This window comes from Chlorocebus sabaeus, chromosome 22, assembly GCF_047675955.1.
Source record: "Chlorocebus sabaeus isolate Y175 chromosome 22, mChlSab1.0.hap1, whole genome shotgun sequence".
Lineage (NCBI taxonomy): Eukaryota > Metazoa > Chordata > Mammalia > Primates > Cercopithecidae > Chlorocebus > Chlorocebus sabaeus.
This window is the reverse complement of record NC_132925.1, coordinates 48,392,052-48,409,985: the sequence shown is the minus strand read 5'-3', so window position 1 is coordinate 48,409,985 and position 17,934 is coordinate 48,392,052. Positions and strand designations below refer to the sequence as shown.

The 17,934-nt window shown below is 46.0% G+C and overlaps 1 protein-coding gene across 8 annotated transcripts in view; it reads left to right on the top strand.

Moving 5' to 3' along the window:
* Positions 1-17,934, top strand: part of CFAP92 (cilia and flagella associated protein 92 (putative)) — an 81,627-nt gene that overhangs the window by 8,679 nt on the left and 55,014 nt on the right. For 7 of the 8 annotated variants that reach the window (XM_073009811.1, XM_073009810.1, XM_073009809.1 and 4 more), the window contains 6 exons: positions 148-441; positions 2,276-2,466; positions 3,293-3,506; positions 11,716-11,856; positions 12,854-12,941; positions 13,963-14,087. In XM_073009811.1, the coding sequence (XP_072865912.1) occupies positions 180-441; positions 2,276-2,466; positions 3,293-3,506; positions 11,716-11,856; positions 12,854-12,941; positions 13,963-14,087 (1,021 nt within the window). In that variant the 5' untranslated portion in view covers positions 148-179. Of the gene's footprint in view, positions 1-147; positions 442-2,275; positions 2,467-3,292; positions 3,507-4,272; positions 4,397-11,715; positions 11,857-12,853; positions 12,942-13,962; positions 14,088-17,934 lie in introns of those variants that run through there. The other variant, XM_038003477.2, reaches the window with a different exon arrangement.

Below are 17,934 nucleotides of genomic sequence, written 5' to 3'. Positions count from 1 at the left end.
CAGGCAGTGAAGGAGCCCCGGAGTTCACCCAGGAGCAAGCTGGGGAAGCGGGGAAGAGACGGGTGGGTGCTCCTGAAGGAGGCCGGACTTACTTCCTGGAGCAGCCCTGGAATACAGGCGGGGACAGCCTCACTTTCTCCCTGCCAGGAGCGCCGGCGGCCAGCGGCGCGCTCTGCAGCATGTCGCTGAATGCCTGGGAGTGGGAAGAGGACCCCGCAAGCATAGAGCCCATCTCCTCCATCACCAGCTTTTACCAGTCCACGAGTGAGTGTGACGTGGAGGAACATCTCAAGGCCAAGGCCAGGGCCCGGGAGTCTGACTCTGACCGCCAGTGCAGCAGCACTGAGTCCTCATCTGAGCCTGCCAGCACCTTCAGCTCCGACGTGCCCCACGTAGTCCCCTGCACATTCACCATCTCACTGGCCTTCCCTGTGAATACGGGTAGGTGCTAGAGCAGAACTCTAACTCCCTCTGAAAAAAGGAGGTGTATGACTTTCTGCAGGAATTTAGGGTGCGTATGCCCCACATCGTCTCTCCACCTGCCCCACCCCAAAGCGGGCTGACCAGTGCCAGCCAGGAACAGAGGTTGAAAAGAAACAGCAATTTTAGGAGAGGCCCAACTGTGGCTGCATCAGCTTCACATGCTTAATCCTCTCAATAACGCTGAAGCAGATGATGTTCGGTCTACTTTTTACAGAGGAGAAGAAACCAAGGAGAGGTTAAGGCATGGATTCTCATAAGTGTTTGTGCATCACCTAATACCTTGTTTAAAATACATTTTCCGGGAGTCTGAGGCAGGAGAGTCTAATGAGAGAGATTGTGGGGAGGTCTGAGTTTGCAGAGCCCACAGCTTCATTTGCTTTTATTAAAGAGTGGGAGGTGGGAGCTGATGGAGGGGGAGGGAGGGAGGGAGGAGCCATCAACCCTTCTCCCTCATCCTACGGGCAAGGGCCAGGCTTATAGTAGGTGCTGACGTTCAGGGTAGAAACTCCTTGAAGAGTGAACGAATGAGTGAATGAATGAAGGCAGCTGGTTTCTGAACATCTCTATACGTCTCTAATTTATCCTACCCCTTATTGGTGGATATTTGAGTTGTTTCAAATGTTTTTCTGTTACAATTCTGCGATAGACATTCTTTACATACATTTTTGTTCATATATGTGGGCACTTCTGTTGTCTGTATTCCAAGAAGTAAATTTGCTGGATTGAAGGTGTACATTTACAGTTTTTGACAGATACTGTCAACTTCTCCTTTAAAATGGCTAAATAACTTGCCTTTCTGTCTACAGAAAATGAGAAGCTCTGTTTGTCCACTTGCTGGCCCACCTGAGATTGAATCAGAAAAGGTCTAATGCTACCAGAGCCTGGCAGGAGAAGCTTGACTCCAGTCTCTGCACAAATGCTAACCATTTTGGTAGCAGAAAAATTAATGCTGCAGCAGCCTCCTGGGGTTAAAAATTTAGACTTTAAAAGCTACAGCTTTAAAGAGGGTCACGTTTTTTTATAATTATATTTGGATTAAATGTTATGGAGCTTCTTATCATGTGAAAAGCCCCGACCTAGAGTGTGGAGTTTAAGCTGGAGTGTAAGCAACCAGGGGCGGGGTCAGGGGGCTCCTTGGGCTCTGGACTCTGGCAGAAGCCCATCTGTACCTTCCACATCCTGTCACCCTGTCCACCCCACATTGGGTAACTTCACCTATGACGTTTTTGTGAAGCTGTTTTCTCTGTGTCTGGAATATCTGCTAGCTTTGCTCCTCTAAGACTCTGCTAAGGCCCCCCTGGGAGGCCCACCCCACCCTCCCCATGCAGAGTTTGCCCCTCCACCTTTGTTCTTCACAACCTTGTTCCTGCTGCTGTTATTGCACAAATCACATTGTACTGTGATTATTATTATTATTTTTTACCTGCTTCTTAGGGCCAGGAGGGACTAGGGTGAGGCAAGTAGGGCGTCTCTCCCAAAAACATCTGGCCTGGCCATGTGATTTCACTTTAACTCTATCACTTTTTTAACCCTAGGCCTACTAACCAACACTCACTCTCCAACAGAGACACTCACTCTGAAAACCACGCACTTCAATTTTGCACTCAGGTGCGCAGTCCAGGTCCTGCTACTTTGCTGGCTAGGAGCACTGGACCTGTACCTCCTTTCCCAAATTGGGCAGGCAATGTCGAGTGCGCAGCCTCTCACAACATCAAGCTCCATGGAACTGGGGAGATGGATCTGCTTTTCCACATGAGGTTAAAACGAGACTTTTTCAATCTGTATCTTCAAGGTCATAAGGGAAAATATGCAAGTTTGATTGAAAAATATAAGAAGCACCCTAAAACAGACAGTTGTATTTCAAAGTTACGTCGTTTTTACCACATCGAGTATTTCCTTCTGCCGGACGATGGAGAACCTAAAAAAGTTGACATATTGCTATTTCCAATGGTGGCCAAAGTGTTCCTGGAGTCAGGAGTAAAGGTGCGTGTGTGAGTGCATGTGACCTTACATATGGTCTAATGCTTATCACGAAAAGTGTGCCGCTCCATGGATGTGCAACATCAGCTTTACCTCCAGTTTGCTAGAATTGGAGGATCCCAGGCCCCACCTCCTGAGTAGGAATCTGCACTGACCTGATCATTCCAATTACTGACTTTTTTTTTTTTTTTTTTTGAGTCGGAGTCTTGTTCTGTTGCCCAAGCTGGAGTATAGTAGTGCGATCATCTCCGCCTCCCGGTTCAAGTGATTCTTATGCCTCAGCCACCTGAGTAGCTGGAATTACAGGTGTGAGCCACCACACCCAGCTAGTTTTTGTGTTTTTAGTAGAGATGGGATTTCACTATGTTGGCCAGGCTGTCTTTGAACTCCTGACCTCAAGTCATCCTCCCGCGTTGGCCTCCCTAAGTGCTGGGATTACAGGTGTGAGCCACCCCACCTGGCCTATTTTTTATTTAGATATTTTACCTAGTAATTTCCGGAATGTTTCAAAAGTTTTTGTGTACACACTACCTGCACACACACACTCCTGCCAGTGGTTTGACCCTGGGTCATTGCTTAGAAGCAGTCGAGGAGGATGCTATTTGCAGATAATTACTTTGATTTTATTCTTCCTGAGGAACGCAAAAGTCTGATGGGGCCCAGTACACACCACCCCATTTTCCCTGAACTCAGAGCCTGAAGAGTGACCAGGCACTGAAGTCAGGCAGCGCTGCTGCTGAGGGCCAGGCTGGGGCTGGGGTTTGCTCTGTTCGCCATGGCCTTCACACATCTTTCCCCAGTTGACATCTCTGAATGTTGTTTTACACAGACTGTGAAGCCGTGGCATGAAGGTGACAAAGCCTGGGTGTCGTGGGAGCAGACTTTTAATATCAATGTGACAAAGGAATTATTAAAGAAAATAAATTTCCACAAAATCACCTTGAGGCTCTGGAACTCTAAAGACAAGATGTCAAGAAAAGTCAGATATTACCGATTAAAGACTGCCGGCTTCACAGACGACGTGGGAGCTTTTCATAAGTCAGGTGCTCTGGTTTTATTTGAAATGGTTCTGGAAGCCTGGGGCTTACTCAGTAGTAACAGCATAAAAGTCAGTGTCTCCTGGTTTCCTTCATCTAATTGGCATGTGCACACACGGGTTTCTGCATCCGTGGGGGCATCCCACCAGGCCGTGCTGTGGTGACAGGAAGCGCCACCTAGGGGAGTGATGGTGTGGTGGGCAGTGTTCTTGCAACTCCACCTTTTGGGCCCTTTCATTCCAGGGCAGCTCTGACGCGGGCACCCACCACCGGTCTGGACTAGTATTGTATGTTCACTGAAAAAAAAAAAACCAAACCAAAACAAAACAAAAAAAACCTTAGAGGATACCAAGAAACAAAAGAGAAAACTTAAAAATCCCACCACCCCAAGCCAATTGTCTTAAGATTCTCATGTAGACTCTTCCAGACTCATTTGTGTAAATATTTTATCAATATCAGAAAGTCTTTTTTTTTTTTTTTTTTTTTTCCGAGATGGAGTTTCACTCTGTCGCCCAGGCTGGAGTGCAGTAGTGCCATCTCGGCTCACTACACAACCTCTGCCTCCCCGGTTCAAGTGATTCTTCTGCCTCAGCCTCCGAGCAGCTGGGACTGCAGACACGTGCCACCACGCCCGGCTAATTTTTGTATTTTTAGTAGAGATGGGGTTTCACCATGTTGGCCAGGCTGGTCTCGAACTCCTGACCGCAGGTGATCCACCCACCTTGGCCTCCTGAAGTACTGGGATCACAGGTGTGAGCCACTGTGACCAGCCAATGTCAGAAAGTCTTTTGAACGCATCTTGAAGGAGAGAGCCAGGAGGGATGGAAGGATCCAGGCTTTGACGCCAGATGCTGGAATTCAGTCCTGTCTCCAACTTGTACTTGCTGGTGACCTGGGTATGTTCCTGAACATACGTTTTTTATCTGTAAAAAAGGAAAAATAACTAGTACCTGCTTCAGTGGAATATTGGAGGCAGGTTGACAGGAGTGGTCCACCTGGGTGCAGGCAATAAGGAGGGTATGCATTGTCTATAGAAAATTTAAGAACTGAGGCTGGGCGCGGTGGCTCAAGCCTGTAATCCCAGCACTTTGGGAGGCCGAGACGGGCGGATCACGAGGTCAGGAGATCGAGACCATCCTGGCTAACACGGTGAAACCCCGTCTCTACTAAAAATACAAAAAACTAGCCGGGCAAGGTGGCGGGCGCCTGTAGTCCCAGCTACTCGGGAGGCTGAGGCAGGAGAATGGTGTAAACCCGGGAGGTGGAGCTTGCAGTGAGCTGAGATCCGGCCACTGCACTCCAGTCTGGGCGACAGAGCGAGACTCCGTCTCGAAAAAAAAAAAAAAGAAAATTTAAGAACTGTAATTAAATGCTACCAATTAAACTATGACATGGCATTAATTGTAAGATGCATCCTGATGCTTAGAGATGTTAAAAATTTAAAAAGGCAGGTACAGTGGCTTGTGCCTGTAATCCCAGCACTTTGGGAGGCTGAGGCAGGAGTTTAAGACCAGCCTGGGTAACGTGGCAAGACCCTGTCTCTACAAAAAATCTAAAAATCAGCCCAGCATGGTGATGTGCACCTGTAATTCTAGCTTCTTGAAAGGCTGAAGTGGGAGGATTGCTTAAGCCTGGGAGGTTGAGGCTTTAGTAAGCTGTGTTTGTATGACTGCACACCAGCCTGGGTGACAGAGCAAGACCTTATCTCAAAAAAAAAAAAAAAAAAAAAGTAAAACAGGTGTACATATTAGAATCAATGATGTATGGTACTATTATCATTGTCAGCACCTTCCAGACGAGTATAATTATCCTCAATTTTGTGTGGCCAGAAAGCCTTGCTTTTCTCTGATTTTCCAGCCCGCCTTCTCAAGGAGCCTTTCTGATCTTGGAGGCTTGGAACTTCCCACTTTAAATCTTTCATTTATGTCCAGAGTTCCTTACTCTTGACACTATTGACATTTTGGGCCAGATAACTCCTCACTGTGGGGGCTGTTCTGTGGATTGTTTGGTGTTTTGCAGCATTTCTGGCCTCTACCCACTAGCTGCCAGTAGTAGCCTGCCAGTTGTGACAATCAGATTTCTTCAGACATTGCCAGATGTCCCCTGGGGATTAAAATCGCCCCTGGCTGAGAAACACTAATGCATATACCTACACTACAAGTTGTAGGTTTCCAGTGTGAGAAAATGGGATTCAAGGTAATTTTTCTTACCTGGACTAGAGGAAAGAACCATGTCCTCAAAGTGTGGGCTGTGGACCTGCATCAGATGCTTACATGCAGATTCCAGGCCTGATTTGGAGCTGTTGAGCCAGACTTCCTGGTTAGTATCTGCCCTGCAGTGGGCTCTCATTGGAGTAGGGTGCTGAGGTGGGAGTATCAGGAAGGATTCCTGGAGGAAGGGCCGTAGTAGCAAAGTTTGGATGGGTAAAGGGAATTCGGTGGCTGGAAAAGGAAGGAGAAAGGGTGTTCTATGGCCTCCAGGGAGAGGCCACAAGCCTCCTGCTATGAGTATTCCTATTGATTGATTGAGACAGGGTCTCACTCTGTTGCCCAGGTTGGAGTGCAGTGATGTGATCATAGCTTACTGCAGCTTTGAGCTCCTGGGCTCAAGTGATTCCTCCTGCCTCAGTCTTCTGAGTAGCTGGGACCACGAGTATGTGCCACCACACCTTGCTACTTTTAAAATTTTATCTTTCTTAGAGATTGGGTCTTACTATGTTACCCAGGCTGGTCTCTTACTCCTGGTCTTAAGTAATCCTCCTGCCGTGGCCTCCTAAAGTGCTGGGATCACAAGTGTGAGCCACTATGCCTAGCACTGTGAAACATTGCAATGACAGCACCTGCTCCTTCCTGAACCCTGTCCCAAGCTTAGCATCACTGCTTCTTATTTAAATAAGTTTTTCCCCATTAAAAAAACAATGCGAATTCACTTTGTAAAACAATTTAGAAATCGCCTAGCAAAAAAGAGAAAAACTTAAAACCACGTGATTCCTGTCCAGAGATAGCCATTGTTAACATTTTTCCTGTGAATCTAGTGTACGTGTTGTCTTAAGTCCTGCCTTTTCTCACTTAAAAAGATTTCTTACAGAAACTCTTATTTCTTGGAAGCACAGGAATACTGTAAGAGTTCTGTCTCATATTATGAAGGGGATAGGATGTTTATTGGATGCCTGGTAGGTCACATTCCAGAACTTGTTAGTATTCAGCCTGCTGGTCTTGAAGGACACATCCCAACCTGCCTTAGTGTACTAGTCAGTGTTCTCTAGAGGGAAGGACTAATAGGATAGATGTATGTATGAAAGGGAGTTTATTAAGGAGTATTGACTCACATGATCACAAGGTGAAGTCCCACAATAGGCCGTCTGCAAGCTGAGGAGCAAGGAAGCCAGTCTGAGTCCCAAAACCTCAAAAGTAGGAAGGCCGACAGTGCAGCCTTCAGTCTGTGGCCAAAGGCCCGAGAGCCCCCTGGCAAACCACTGGTGTAGGTCCAAGAGTCTAAAAGCTGAAGAACTTGGAGGCTGATGTTTGAGGGCAGGAAGCCTCCAGCACAGGAGAAAGATGAAGGCCAGAAGACTCAGGAAGTCAGCTCCTTCCATGTTCTTCTGCCTGCTTTCTTCTAGCCGTGCTGGCAGCTGATTAGATGGTGCCCACCCAGATTGAGGGTGGGTCTGCCTCTCCCAGTCCACTGACTCAAATGTTAATCTCCTTTGGCAACACCCTCACAGATACATGCAGGATCAATACTTTGCATTCCTTCAATCCAATCAAGTTGACACTCAGTATTCACCATCACACTCAGCATTTCTTTTCCCTTCAATCTGCTCATCTGCTGGATTTCTCAGGACTGGACAAAGACAGCATTCTTTTCAAAGCCCCCCAGTCACATTTAATTACTCCTATGCTCTCAATTCTGGGCACCCCCACCCGGTGCCTAGTGGGTATCCCCCGCCTGTTGTTCTTGGGAGCTCTCTGCCCAGCTGTCTTCTCCCTCCTGCCCTCTGGCTTTCTCTGCACCCAGGATTGTTCCCCCTTCTCTCTCCTGCCGCTGTGGCATGGCCTTTCTCTGTCTCCCGTTCGGTCCTGGTGCTGCCTTGCTTTGCAGCTGTTCACGGCTGCCCCAGGGCCTTTAGAGAACCAAGTGGTTTGGCCTTGAAGGCATTTTACAATCTGTTTCCAAGGCTCCTTCTCACTGCCACTGCCCCTTCATACCACAGCCCACCTCCTGGTCCCTGCAGACATGCGGCTCTCTCTCATGGTAAGGCCTCGTGGTAAACCAGCTGGGCATTCTTCCATGGCTGTCAGCCTCATCTGTTTCTCCAAAAACTGTTGTCTATTTTTCAGCAGTGAATCCAATTTCACCTCCTTTTTTCCATTTCTTTCTTGTAGCATCTTTCATCTCCATTTGTCAATTCACTTACTCCATTTATTCATTATCCTCCCCATTCTTGGTGGCTGCCATGTGCATCTGAGGCCTCTAGGGATAGAAATGAAGGGCGTTGAGGAGCTGACACCCTGGCTGGGGACAAGGCACTCTGGGTGCAGTCCTGGCTTTGTTAAGGACCACCTCTCTGACCACGGGAAAGTTACTTCAGTGTCAGATCTTCATCTGTGAGATGGGGAATGTTACTGCCCTCCTTAAAGTGGAATGCTAGGAGCCAGCATAGCAGCGCATGTCACAGGCTCAATGCTCGCATTTGGAGGAGGTTGCTGGCCTGCTGAGGTCTGAGAACCTCAACATGTGTGCCTGTCCCAGACATGTGTGCTTATTGTTTTGGGTTTCCTGGAATTTAGAGGCAGCTTCCTAGGCAGCAGCTCCAGGAGAACAGGGGCCTTATCCATTGCTTCATCTTCTTCAGAGGAAGGTGACTGTCACTTATAGGCATACCTTGATTGATTGTGCTTTGCCTTACTGGGCTTCACAGAGATCATGCATTTTCCAATTTGGAGGTTTGTGGCAATCCTGTGTCGAACAAGTTTATTGGTGCCGTTTTTTCAGCCTCGGGTGCTCACTTTGTGTCTCTGTCACATTTTGGTAATTCTCGGATGTTTCTTTTTTTTTTTTAAGATGGAGTCTCGCTCTATCGCCCAGGCTGGAGTGCAGTGGCACAATCTCAGCTCACTGCAAGCTCCGCCTCCCCGGTTCACACCATTCTCCTGCCTCAGCCTCCCAAGTAGCTGGGACTACAGGCGCCCGCCACTGCACCCGGCTATTTTTTGTATTTTTAGTAGAGATGGAGTTTCACCTTGTTAGCCAGGATGATCTCGATATCCTGACCTCGCTATCCGCCCCACCTTGGCCTCCCAAAGTGCTGGGATTACAGGCTAGAGCCACCGCACCCAGCCCCAATTCTTGGATTTTTCACACTTATTTATATCTGCTTTGGTGATCTGTGATCAATGATCTTTGATGTCACTTTTGTAAATGTTTGGAGGTGCCACAAACTACATGTGTGTGAAACGGTGAACTTAACTGATAAATGCTGTGTGTGTTCTGACTCCAGAACACAGGGTTCCAGTGACCAGCCATTCTCCTGTCTCTCCCTCTCCTCAGGCTTCCCTGTTCCCTGAGAGGCAACAATACCGCAATTAGGCCAATTAATAACCCTACAATGGCCTCTAAAGTGTTCAAGTGAAAGGAAGCCTTGCACATCTCTCCCTTTAAGTCAAAAGCTAGAAATGATTAAGCTTAATGAGGAAGCCGCATCGAAAGCCTAGATAGGCTGAAAGCTAGGCCTCTTGTGCCAAACAGCCAAGTTGAGAATGTAAGGGAGAAGTTCTAGAAGAAAGTTAAATGTGCTACTCAGTGAACACAGAAATGATAAGAAAGTGAAACAGCCTTATAGCTGATACAGAGGAAGTTTTCATGGTCTGGAAACCAGCCACAGTATTAGCTGAAGCCTAATCCAGAGCAAAATCCTGTCTCTACTAAAAATATGAAAAATAGCTGGATATGGTGGCGGGCGCCTCTAATCCCAGCTACTTGGGAGGCTGAGGCAAGAGAATTGCTTGAACCTGGGAGGTGGAGGTTGCAGTGAGCCGAAATCGTGCCATTGCACTCCAGCCTGGGTGACAGAGCGAGACTCCGTCTCAAAAAAAAAAAAAAACATGGCCAGGCGCGGTGGCTCATGCCTATAATCCCAGCACTTTGGGAGGCCGAGGCGGGTGGATCACGAGGTCAGGAGATCGAGACCATCCTGACTAACACGGTGAAACCCCGTCTCTACTAAAACTACAGAAAAATAGCTGGGCGTGGTGGTGCGCACGTGTAGTCCCAGCTACTTGGGAGGCTGAGGCAGGAGAATGGCGTGAACCCGGGAGGTGGAGCTTGCAGTGAGCAGAGATTGCCCCACTGTGCTCCAGCCTGGGCAACAGAGCGAGACTCCATCTCAAAAATAAATAAATAAATAAATAAAAATAAAAGGAAGGAAAAGAAAAACCTTCCGGAAAGGATTCACCATTCTAGATGTCTTTAAAACATCTGTGATTCATGGGAGGAGGTAAAAACATCAACATTAACAGGAGTTTGGAAGAAGTTGATTCCAGCCCTCATGGATGACTCTGAAGGGTTCAAGGCTTCAGTGGAGCAAGTCACTGCAGATGTTGTGGAAATAGCAAGAGAACTAGAATTAGAAGTGGAGCCTGAGGATGTGACTGAATTGCTGCAGTCTCATGATCAAATTTGAACAGATAAGGAGTTGCTTCTTACGGATGAGTAAAGAAATTGATTTCTTGAGATGAGATGGAATCTACTCCTCGTGAAGAGGCTGTGAACATTGTTGAAATGACAACAGAGAATTTAGAATAGTACACACATTTAGTTGATAAAGAAGTGGCAGGGTTTGAGAGGATTGACTCCAATTTTGAAAGCAGTTCTACTGTGGGAAAAATGCTATGAAACAGCTTCATATGCTACAGAGAAACCTTTCATGAAAGGAAGAGTCGATCAATGCAGCCAACTTCATGGTGAGGTGAACCCGGCCCTCGGCACCCACCACTCTGATCACTGAGCAGCCGTCAACATCGAGGCAAGACCCCCACAGCAGAAAGATGATTATCCGCAGGCTCAGATGAGTGTTAGCTTTTGTGTGTGTGTGTGTGAGATAGGGTCTTGCTCTGTCCCCCAGGCAGCAGTGTAGTGGTGTGATCATGGCTCACTGCATCCTTGACCTCCTAGAATCAAGCAGCCCTCCCACCTCAGCCTCCTGAATAGCTGGAATTACAGGTGTATGCCACCATGCCCAGCTATTTTTCTTTTTTGTAGAAACAAGGTTTCACCATGTTGCCCCAGCTTGTCTTGAACTCCTGGCCTCAAGTGATCCTCTTATCTCAGTCTCTCACAGTGCTGGGATTACAGGCATGAGCCATTGTGCCCAGCCTGTAGCATATTTTAGCAATAAAGTATTTTTTCTCTCTCTTTTTCTTCCTTTCTCCCTTCCCTCCCTCTCTTTCTTCCTCCCCTACTGTCTTTCCTTTTCTCTTTTTTTCCTTAAGAGACAGAATCTCTCTGTGTTACCCAGGCTGAACTGCAGTGGTGCAGTCACAGCTCCCTGCAGCTTCAAACTCTTGGGCTCAAGCAGTTCTCCCAATTCATCCTCTCAAAGTACTGAGATTACAGGCATGAGCCACTGTACCTGGCTCAATAAGGTATTTTTTTTTTTTTTTTTTTTGAGACGGAGTCTCGCTCTATCGCCCAGGCTGGAGTACAGTGGCCGGATCTCAGCTCACTGCAAGCTCCGCCTCCCGGGTTCACGCCATTCTCCTGCCTCAGCCTCCTGAGTAGCTGGGACTACAGGCGCCCGCCACCTCGCCCGGCTAGTGTTTTGTATTTTTTTTAGTAGAGACAGGGTTTCACCGTTTTAGCCAGGATGATCTCGATCTCCTTACCTCGTGATCCGCCCGTCTCGGCCTCCCAAAGTGCTGGGATTACAGGTTTGAGCCACTGCGCCCGGCCAATAAGGTATTTTTTAAACTAAGGTATGTACTTTTTCTTTTTTTTTTTTAGATGTAATGCTGTTGCACACTGAATAGACTGCGATATGGTATAAACATAATTTATATGCACTGGGAAGATAATGTGTGACTCACTTTATTGTGATACTTATTTTAGTGTGGTCTGAAACCAAACCCCCAGTGTCTCCAAGAAATGTCCATAGTAGTTATTCAATAAATATTTTGGATTGATTGAGTCAATGATCCTTTCTTCTCCTGCATTCTAGAAGTGAGACATTTGGTTTTAAATCAGAGAAAATTCTCTGAACAGGGCATTGAGAATGCCAACATTGTCAAAGAAGAGTCGAATCAGGAATATCCACCAGGAAAACAAGAAAAAGTAGAAAAGCACCCAAAGTCTTTGCAAGGTGAGTGGAGAAGGCCTGAGTGGATAAGCTGAGTGCAAGGCAATGGCAGGGAAAGTGGTCGTGTGGTGTGCTGGGGTGGTGCATCTGCATGGGCGTCCCTCCCGTGTGTTGGCAGTGGAGGCGGGTGGGGCTCATCCTGCCACACAGCTGTACTGCTCTTGCTGCATGGCTTACTTTTCGTTGCTGATTCTGAGTTCTGCTCTTGTCCCCCAGGCTGGTGTGCAATGGCACAATCTTGGCTCACTGCAACCTCTGCCTCCTGGGTTCAAGTGATTCTCCTGCCTCAGCCTACCAAGTAGCTGGGATTACAGGTGCCCACCACCACACCCAGCTAATTTTTGTATTTTTAGTAGAGACCATTTAGTAGAGACCAGCCTCACCATGTTGGCCAGGCTGGTCTTGAACTCCTGACCTCAAGTGATCCACCTACCTCAGCCCCCAAAATGCTGAGATTGTAGGTGTGAGCAACTGTACCCGGTCCCAAAAACTTCTCTGACTGTGGAAGTTGTGTATATGGTTTTTAGAAAATTCAGTGAATAGATAAAAATATAAAACAAACAGGGAAAACAATTTCATCACAAGGAGCAATCTATGTAACATTGTAGTGCGGTGACTATGTAGTATTTCATCTTCTCGGCAGACTGTAATTTGCTAACCATTCCCTATGGTTGGGAACTTGGGACTGTTTTCATTATTCTCTAATGTAAACAGGACTGAAATGGACCATTTAATAGATAATAGACTGTCTTCATTTTCTCTGTGGGCTGTTATGTGAGGAACTGGAGGTTTCCTCTTGACTCCATTTATCCAAATAATCAAATATTAGTCTGTGTTTATTCGTTTACTCACTTATTAACAACAAACTTTTTGACTGAGTGCTTCCCACATCCCAGGCCTTCTGCGTAGAGACTGACATTACAGAAATGGGTCGGGGCCCTCATTTCTTAGTGAACTAGCATGTAACAAAAAGCTTAGAAATATTTGCTACTGTTTTCAGGTTCTCACCAAGCAGAGCCCGAAAATTCTTCCAAGAACAGTGAGGAATATGAGAAGTCCCCCAAAACGGATGATTCTTCCACGGTTCAGTAAGGATTGAATGATATTTTGGGTGGTGGGAGTGTACTAGCCCTACTATGGTAGGTTTTTTAGTAAATCCAGTTAAATTGGAGCTCATGCAATCCAGGCTAAATTAAGCGAACAGGGAAAGGGCAGCTTGTGTTTATGAGTATATGTTGCACATCAAACTTTCTGCATGCATTATTTTATCTCATTTGATCCTCATAATAACTACACAAAGTGACTGAGTAATTAAATGATTTACACAAAGTGATAAACCAGAATTCCTGGTTAAGCTGGGATTCCAACCCACAGCTTCAGACTCCTGAGTCTCCAGTCATCCTGCATGAGGTCAGTTGCTTTTAGGGCCTCTGGTAGCCTAAGGGTCTGGAGAAGGAGACTCCTTGGATGCTATGGGGACCAGGGAGAGAATGGAAGCCCAGCTGGTGGTTTTGGGAAATGGAATGAGAAGAACCAAGAGAACATGTCTTTAAACAATTTTGATTTTTTTAAAAATTGTTTTTGTATGGAATATATAGATTATTTGGGGAAGAATTGACATTTTTACATTGTTAAGGTATCTCATCCATGATCATGGTATATCCTTTCATTCAATTCATACCCTCCCTTATGTCCTTTAATGGAGTTCATTTGTTCTGCCTATAAATGTTGTGGATAATTCCTATAAGTGAATTCTTAGATGTTTTATAGTTTGGGTTATTTTTATAAAAATATATTATTTTCCATTGTATTTTTGAGTTGGTTAGTACCTTGAATGCAGACCAAGTGTGTCAGCATTACTGGGAATTTGGTAGAAATGGAGAATTTCAGGCCTGCCCCTGGTTTACTGAACCAGAGGCTTCATTTTATTTGATAAAATCCCTAGGTAACTCACAGGCACATTGAAAACTGAGAAGCACTGGGTTAGAGGAATGCACTATAAGGTTTTTAAAAAATCTGCTCTCCTTTGGTCCATCAGTAAATAGATTATCAGATCTGGCCCCTGATTTTTTTCACCTTCATTCATTTTTCTCTTTGTGAATTTTCTAGATGGAGTGTTTCAAGAACACCAACCATTTCTTTGGCAGGAGCAAGCATGATGGAGATCAAGGAATTAATTGAGAGTGAATCACTTAGCAGCTTAACAAACATATTAGACAGACAAAGGTCTCAAAGTAAGTTAGGATAGGATTTGGGAATTTTATAGTATAACTAGACTTGGAAGAATTATGAAATATTTTAAATTCAGCATATTCCAATGAGATTCTTGCATATTTGATCAAATGTTTCTCAAAAGTAAAGAGTACTGTATACATTTTCAACTTATGCATCCCATCCTTACCATCCATCCATCCATCCATCCCCATCCATCCATTCATCCATCTGTCCATCCCCATCTATCTATCCATCCATCTCTATTCATCCATCCATTCATTTATCCATCCCCATCCATCCATCCCCATCCATTCATCAGTCCACCCACCCATTCCATTTATTCATTCATCCATCCATCCATCCATCCATCCATCCATCCATCCATCCATCTCCATCCATCCATCCATCCATCTCTATCCATCCATCTCCATCCATCCATCCATTTGTTCCATTTCTTCTCATGTCATTTACTCACCCTCATCATCCATTCCATTCCAACAATATTTTTGACCCACGGTGTTGTGCATATGGGGGACATGAAAATCTCTAATATCTAATAGAGACTTTCAAATAAAGAATTACAATTCTATGTGATAGATGTTGTGGTAGGGGTAGGTATGCGGTATGTTGGGGAAGCATAAAAGAATCATGTTTATGTAAAAACTCTCCTTGAAAGATAAAGTATTTACTCTTTTTCTTTTTTTTTTTTTGAGACAGAGTCTCACTCTGTCGCCCAGTATTGGCTCACTACAGGCTCCACCTCCTGGGTTCACGTCATTCTCCTGCCTCAGCCTCCCGAGTAGCTGGGACTACAGGCGGCTGCCACCGCCCTCGGCTAATTTTTTTTTTGTATTTTTAGTAGAGACGGGGTTTCACCGTGTTAGCCAGGATGGCATTGATCTCCCGAAATTGTGATCTGCCCGCTTCAGCCTCCCAAAGTGCTGGGATTACAGGTGTGAGCCACCGCGCCCAGCCTTCTTTTCTTTTTTTTTTGAGAGGGAGCCTGGCTCTATTGCCTAGGCTGGAGTGCAATGTTGCAATCTTGGCTCACTGCAACCTCTGCCTCCTGGGTTCAAGCAATTCTCCTGCCTCAGCCTCCTGAGTAGCTGGGATTACAGGCATCCACCACCATACCCAGCTAATTTTTGTATTTTTAGTAGAGACGGGGTTTCACCATGTTGGTCAGGCTGGTCTCAAATTCCTGATCTCAAATGATCCGTCTGCCTCAGCTTCCCAAAGTGCTGGGATTACAAGCATGAGCCACTGCGTCCGGCCCAGTATTTACTCTTATGGTGGAATAAAGAACACAGTATTCCGTGTCATGGGACCCGCTCATGCAGAAGCGTGTAATCTTATTCACATACTGTCAAGAGATCTGAACCCTCAGAAGCCACTAAATCGACTTCCTCATTCTCAGCCTACATCCCCCTTACCAGTTTCTCATTAAGAAGTTGTGTTTCCAGTGTGAGGTGGGAAAATCTAGAGCCAGTGGGTATACTGCTGCCTCCTGGGATGGGCCATTTCACGTCCTTTTAGCTGTAATTGCTACAGATCATTTCCTCATCTCTCAATCAGTTAATCTGTTGTTTGCTGACACTGGCCTGGTTCTAGTGCAACAGTCGAAGGCTGCAGAGGGAAGTGACTGCTTGAGCCAGGCTCTCTGCTGGGTACTGGAGATACAGTTGAAGAAAACTCATTCCTATTCTTACGGTCCACAAAGACTGAGTCACACTTTCACATGTGAACGCCTCTCAACTTCTGACTTTTTTCTTTTCCAGATTAAAAATGTCACTCTTTTTAAAAATGTGCTTTAAGCATTCAATGAGGTTTTTAAACCATTCTTTTATTTTGAAATAAAGATAGGAAAGTTCACACAAAAATGCAACAACTACATATTCACAATTTAGGTGTTAGCATTTTGCCATGTGTTATGGGTGGACCGTCCTGCATGCATACAGTCCCCCTGCCCGGGATCTGAGTTGTCTCCAATTTCTTGCTCCAGCACTACCATGGTGAGTGTCTGGGCACACATGTGAGTCCAAGGCATTGGCCCAGTGGGACCCCTGGGGCACAGGCTGTGAGCCTCGACCCCATTGCTAGATGCTGCTAGTTTACTGTCCAGGCAGCATCTCTCTCTCTCTCTTTTTTTTTTTTTTTTTTTTGAGACAGAGTTTTGCTCTTGTTGCCTAGGCTGGAGTGCAATGGCGTGATCTCGGCTCACCACAACCTCCACCTCCCAGGTTCAAGCAATTCTCCTACCTTGGCCTCCTGAGTAGCTGGGATTATAGGCATGTGCCACCACGCCTGGCTAATTTTGTATTTTTAGTAGAGATGGGGTTTCTCCATGTTGGCCAGGCTGGTCTTAAACTCCTGACCTCAAGTGATCCACCTGCCTCAGCCTCCCAAAGTGCTGGGATTACAGGCGTGAGCCACTGGGCCCGACCTCAGGCAGCATCTCTTTACCCCCCTGCTCGCAGTCTCAAGGACTGCTGTTCTCTGCTGCTCTGCACAGATATGGTTTAGTTCCTGACTCCTGGTGAGGCTGAGCAGCATTGCATAGGCTTATTTGGTCACACTCTTCTACGATTTTCCTATTCATATCTTTGCTTATTTTTTTGTTAGTTAAAAAAAATTGTCTTATTGATCTGCCAGCTTCATGTTTACATCTGGATGATTGTGCATTGCCAGTTATATGCATGATAACCCTCACAGACAGGGGTATGTAACTCATCCTTTGACTAGATTTATGGTGTCTTGTTTTGTACACCAATTATTTAACTATTCCTCTCTTGTTTATACTTTCAGGAATGTTTAAGAAATCCTTCCTCAGCTGGGTATGGTGGTGCACGCCTGTAGTCCAAGCTACTTGCAAGGCTGAGGGGATCATCACTTGAGCCCAGAGTTCATGGCCAGCTTTGGCAATATAGTGAAACACCATCTCTCTCTTTTTTTTTTTCCCCAAAGACTGAGTTTCTCTCTTGTAGCCCAGGCTTGAGTACAGTGGCACGATCTGGGCTCACTGCTATCTCTGCCTCCCAGGTTCAAGTGACTCTCCTGACTCAGCCTCCCAAGTAGCTGGGATTACAGGTGCCTGCCACCATACCTGGCTAATTTTTTATTTTTAGTAAAGATGGGGTTTCACCATTTTGGCCAGGCTGGTCTCAAAATCCTGATCTCAGGTGATCCACTTGCTTCATCCTCCCAAAGTGCCGGATTCACCATGTTGGCCAGGCTGGTCTCAAAATCCTGACCTCAAGTGATCCACTTGCCTCAGCCTCCCAAAGTGCCGGATTTACAGGAGTGAGCCACCGCACCCAGGCAAAACATCATCTCTTAAAAAAAAGAAAAAAGAGGCTGGGTGCATTGGCTCAAGCCTGTAATCCCAGCACTTTGGGAGGCCAAGGCAGATGGATCACCTGAGGTCAGGAGTTTGAGACTAGCCTGGCCAACATGGTTGAAACCCTATCTCTACTAAAAATACAAAAATTAGCTGGGCGTGGTAGCACGTGCCTGTGGTCCTAGCTACTCGGGAGCCTGAGGCAGGAGAATCACTTGAACCCGGGAGGCAGAGGTTGCAATGAGCCTCGATTGCGACATTGCACTCCAGCCTGGGCAACAGAGTGAAACTCCGTTTCAAAAAAAAAAAAAAGAAAAGAAAAGAAAGAAAGAAAGAAATCCTTCTTCATCCAGATGTCAGTATAGTCTCCTAGATACTCTTCTGATGATTTTGAAGTTTTTGTTTTATACTCTTAGTCTGTAATTCATTTTGTATACGCCATGAAATAATTCAGTAACTTAATTTGCTCCCATATGGATAGTCAATATAACTTACCCACTGATTTGAAACGCCACTTCTGGCATCTGTTG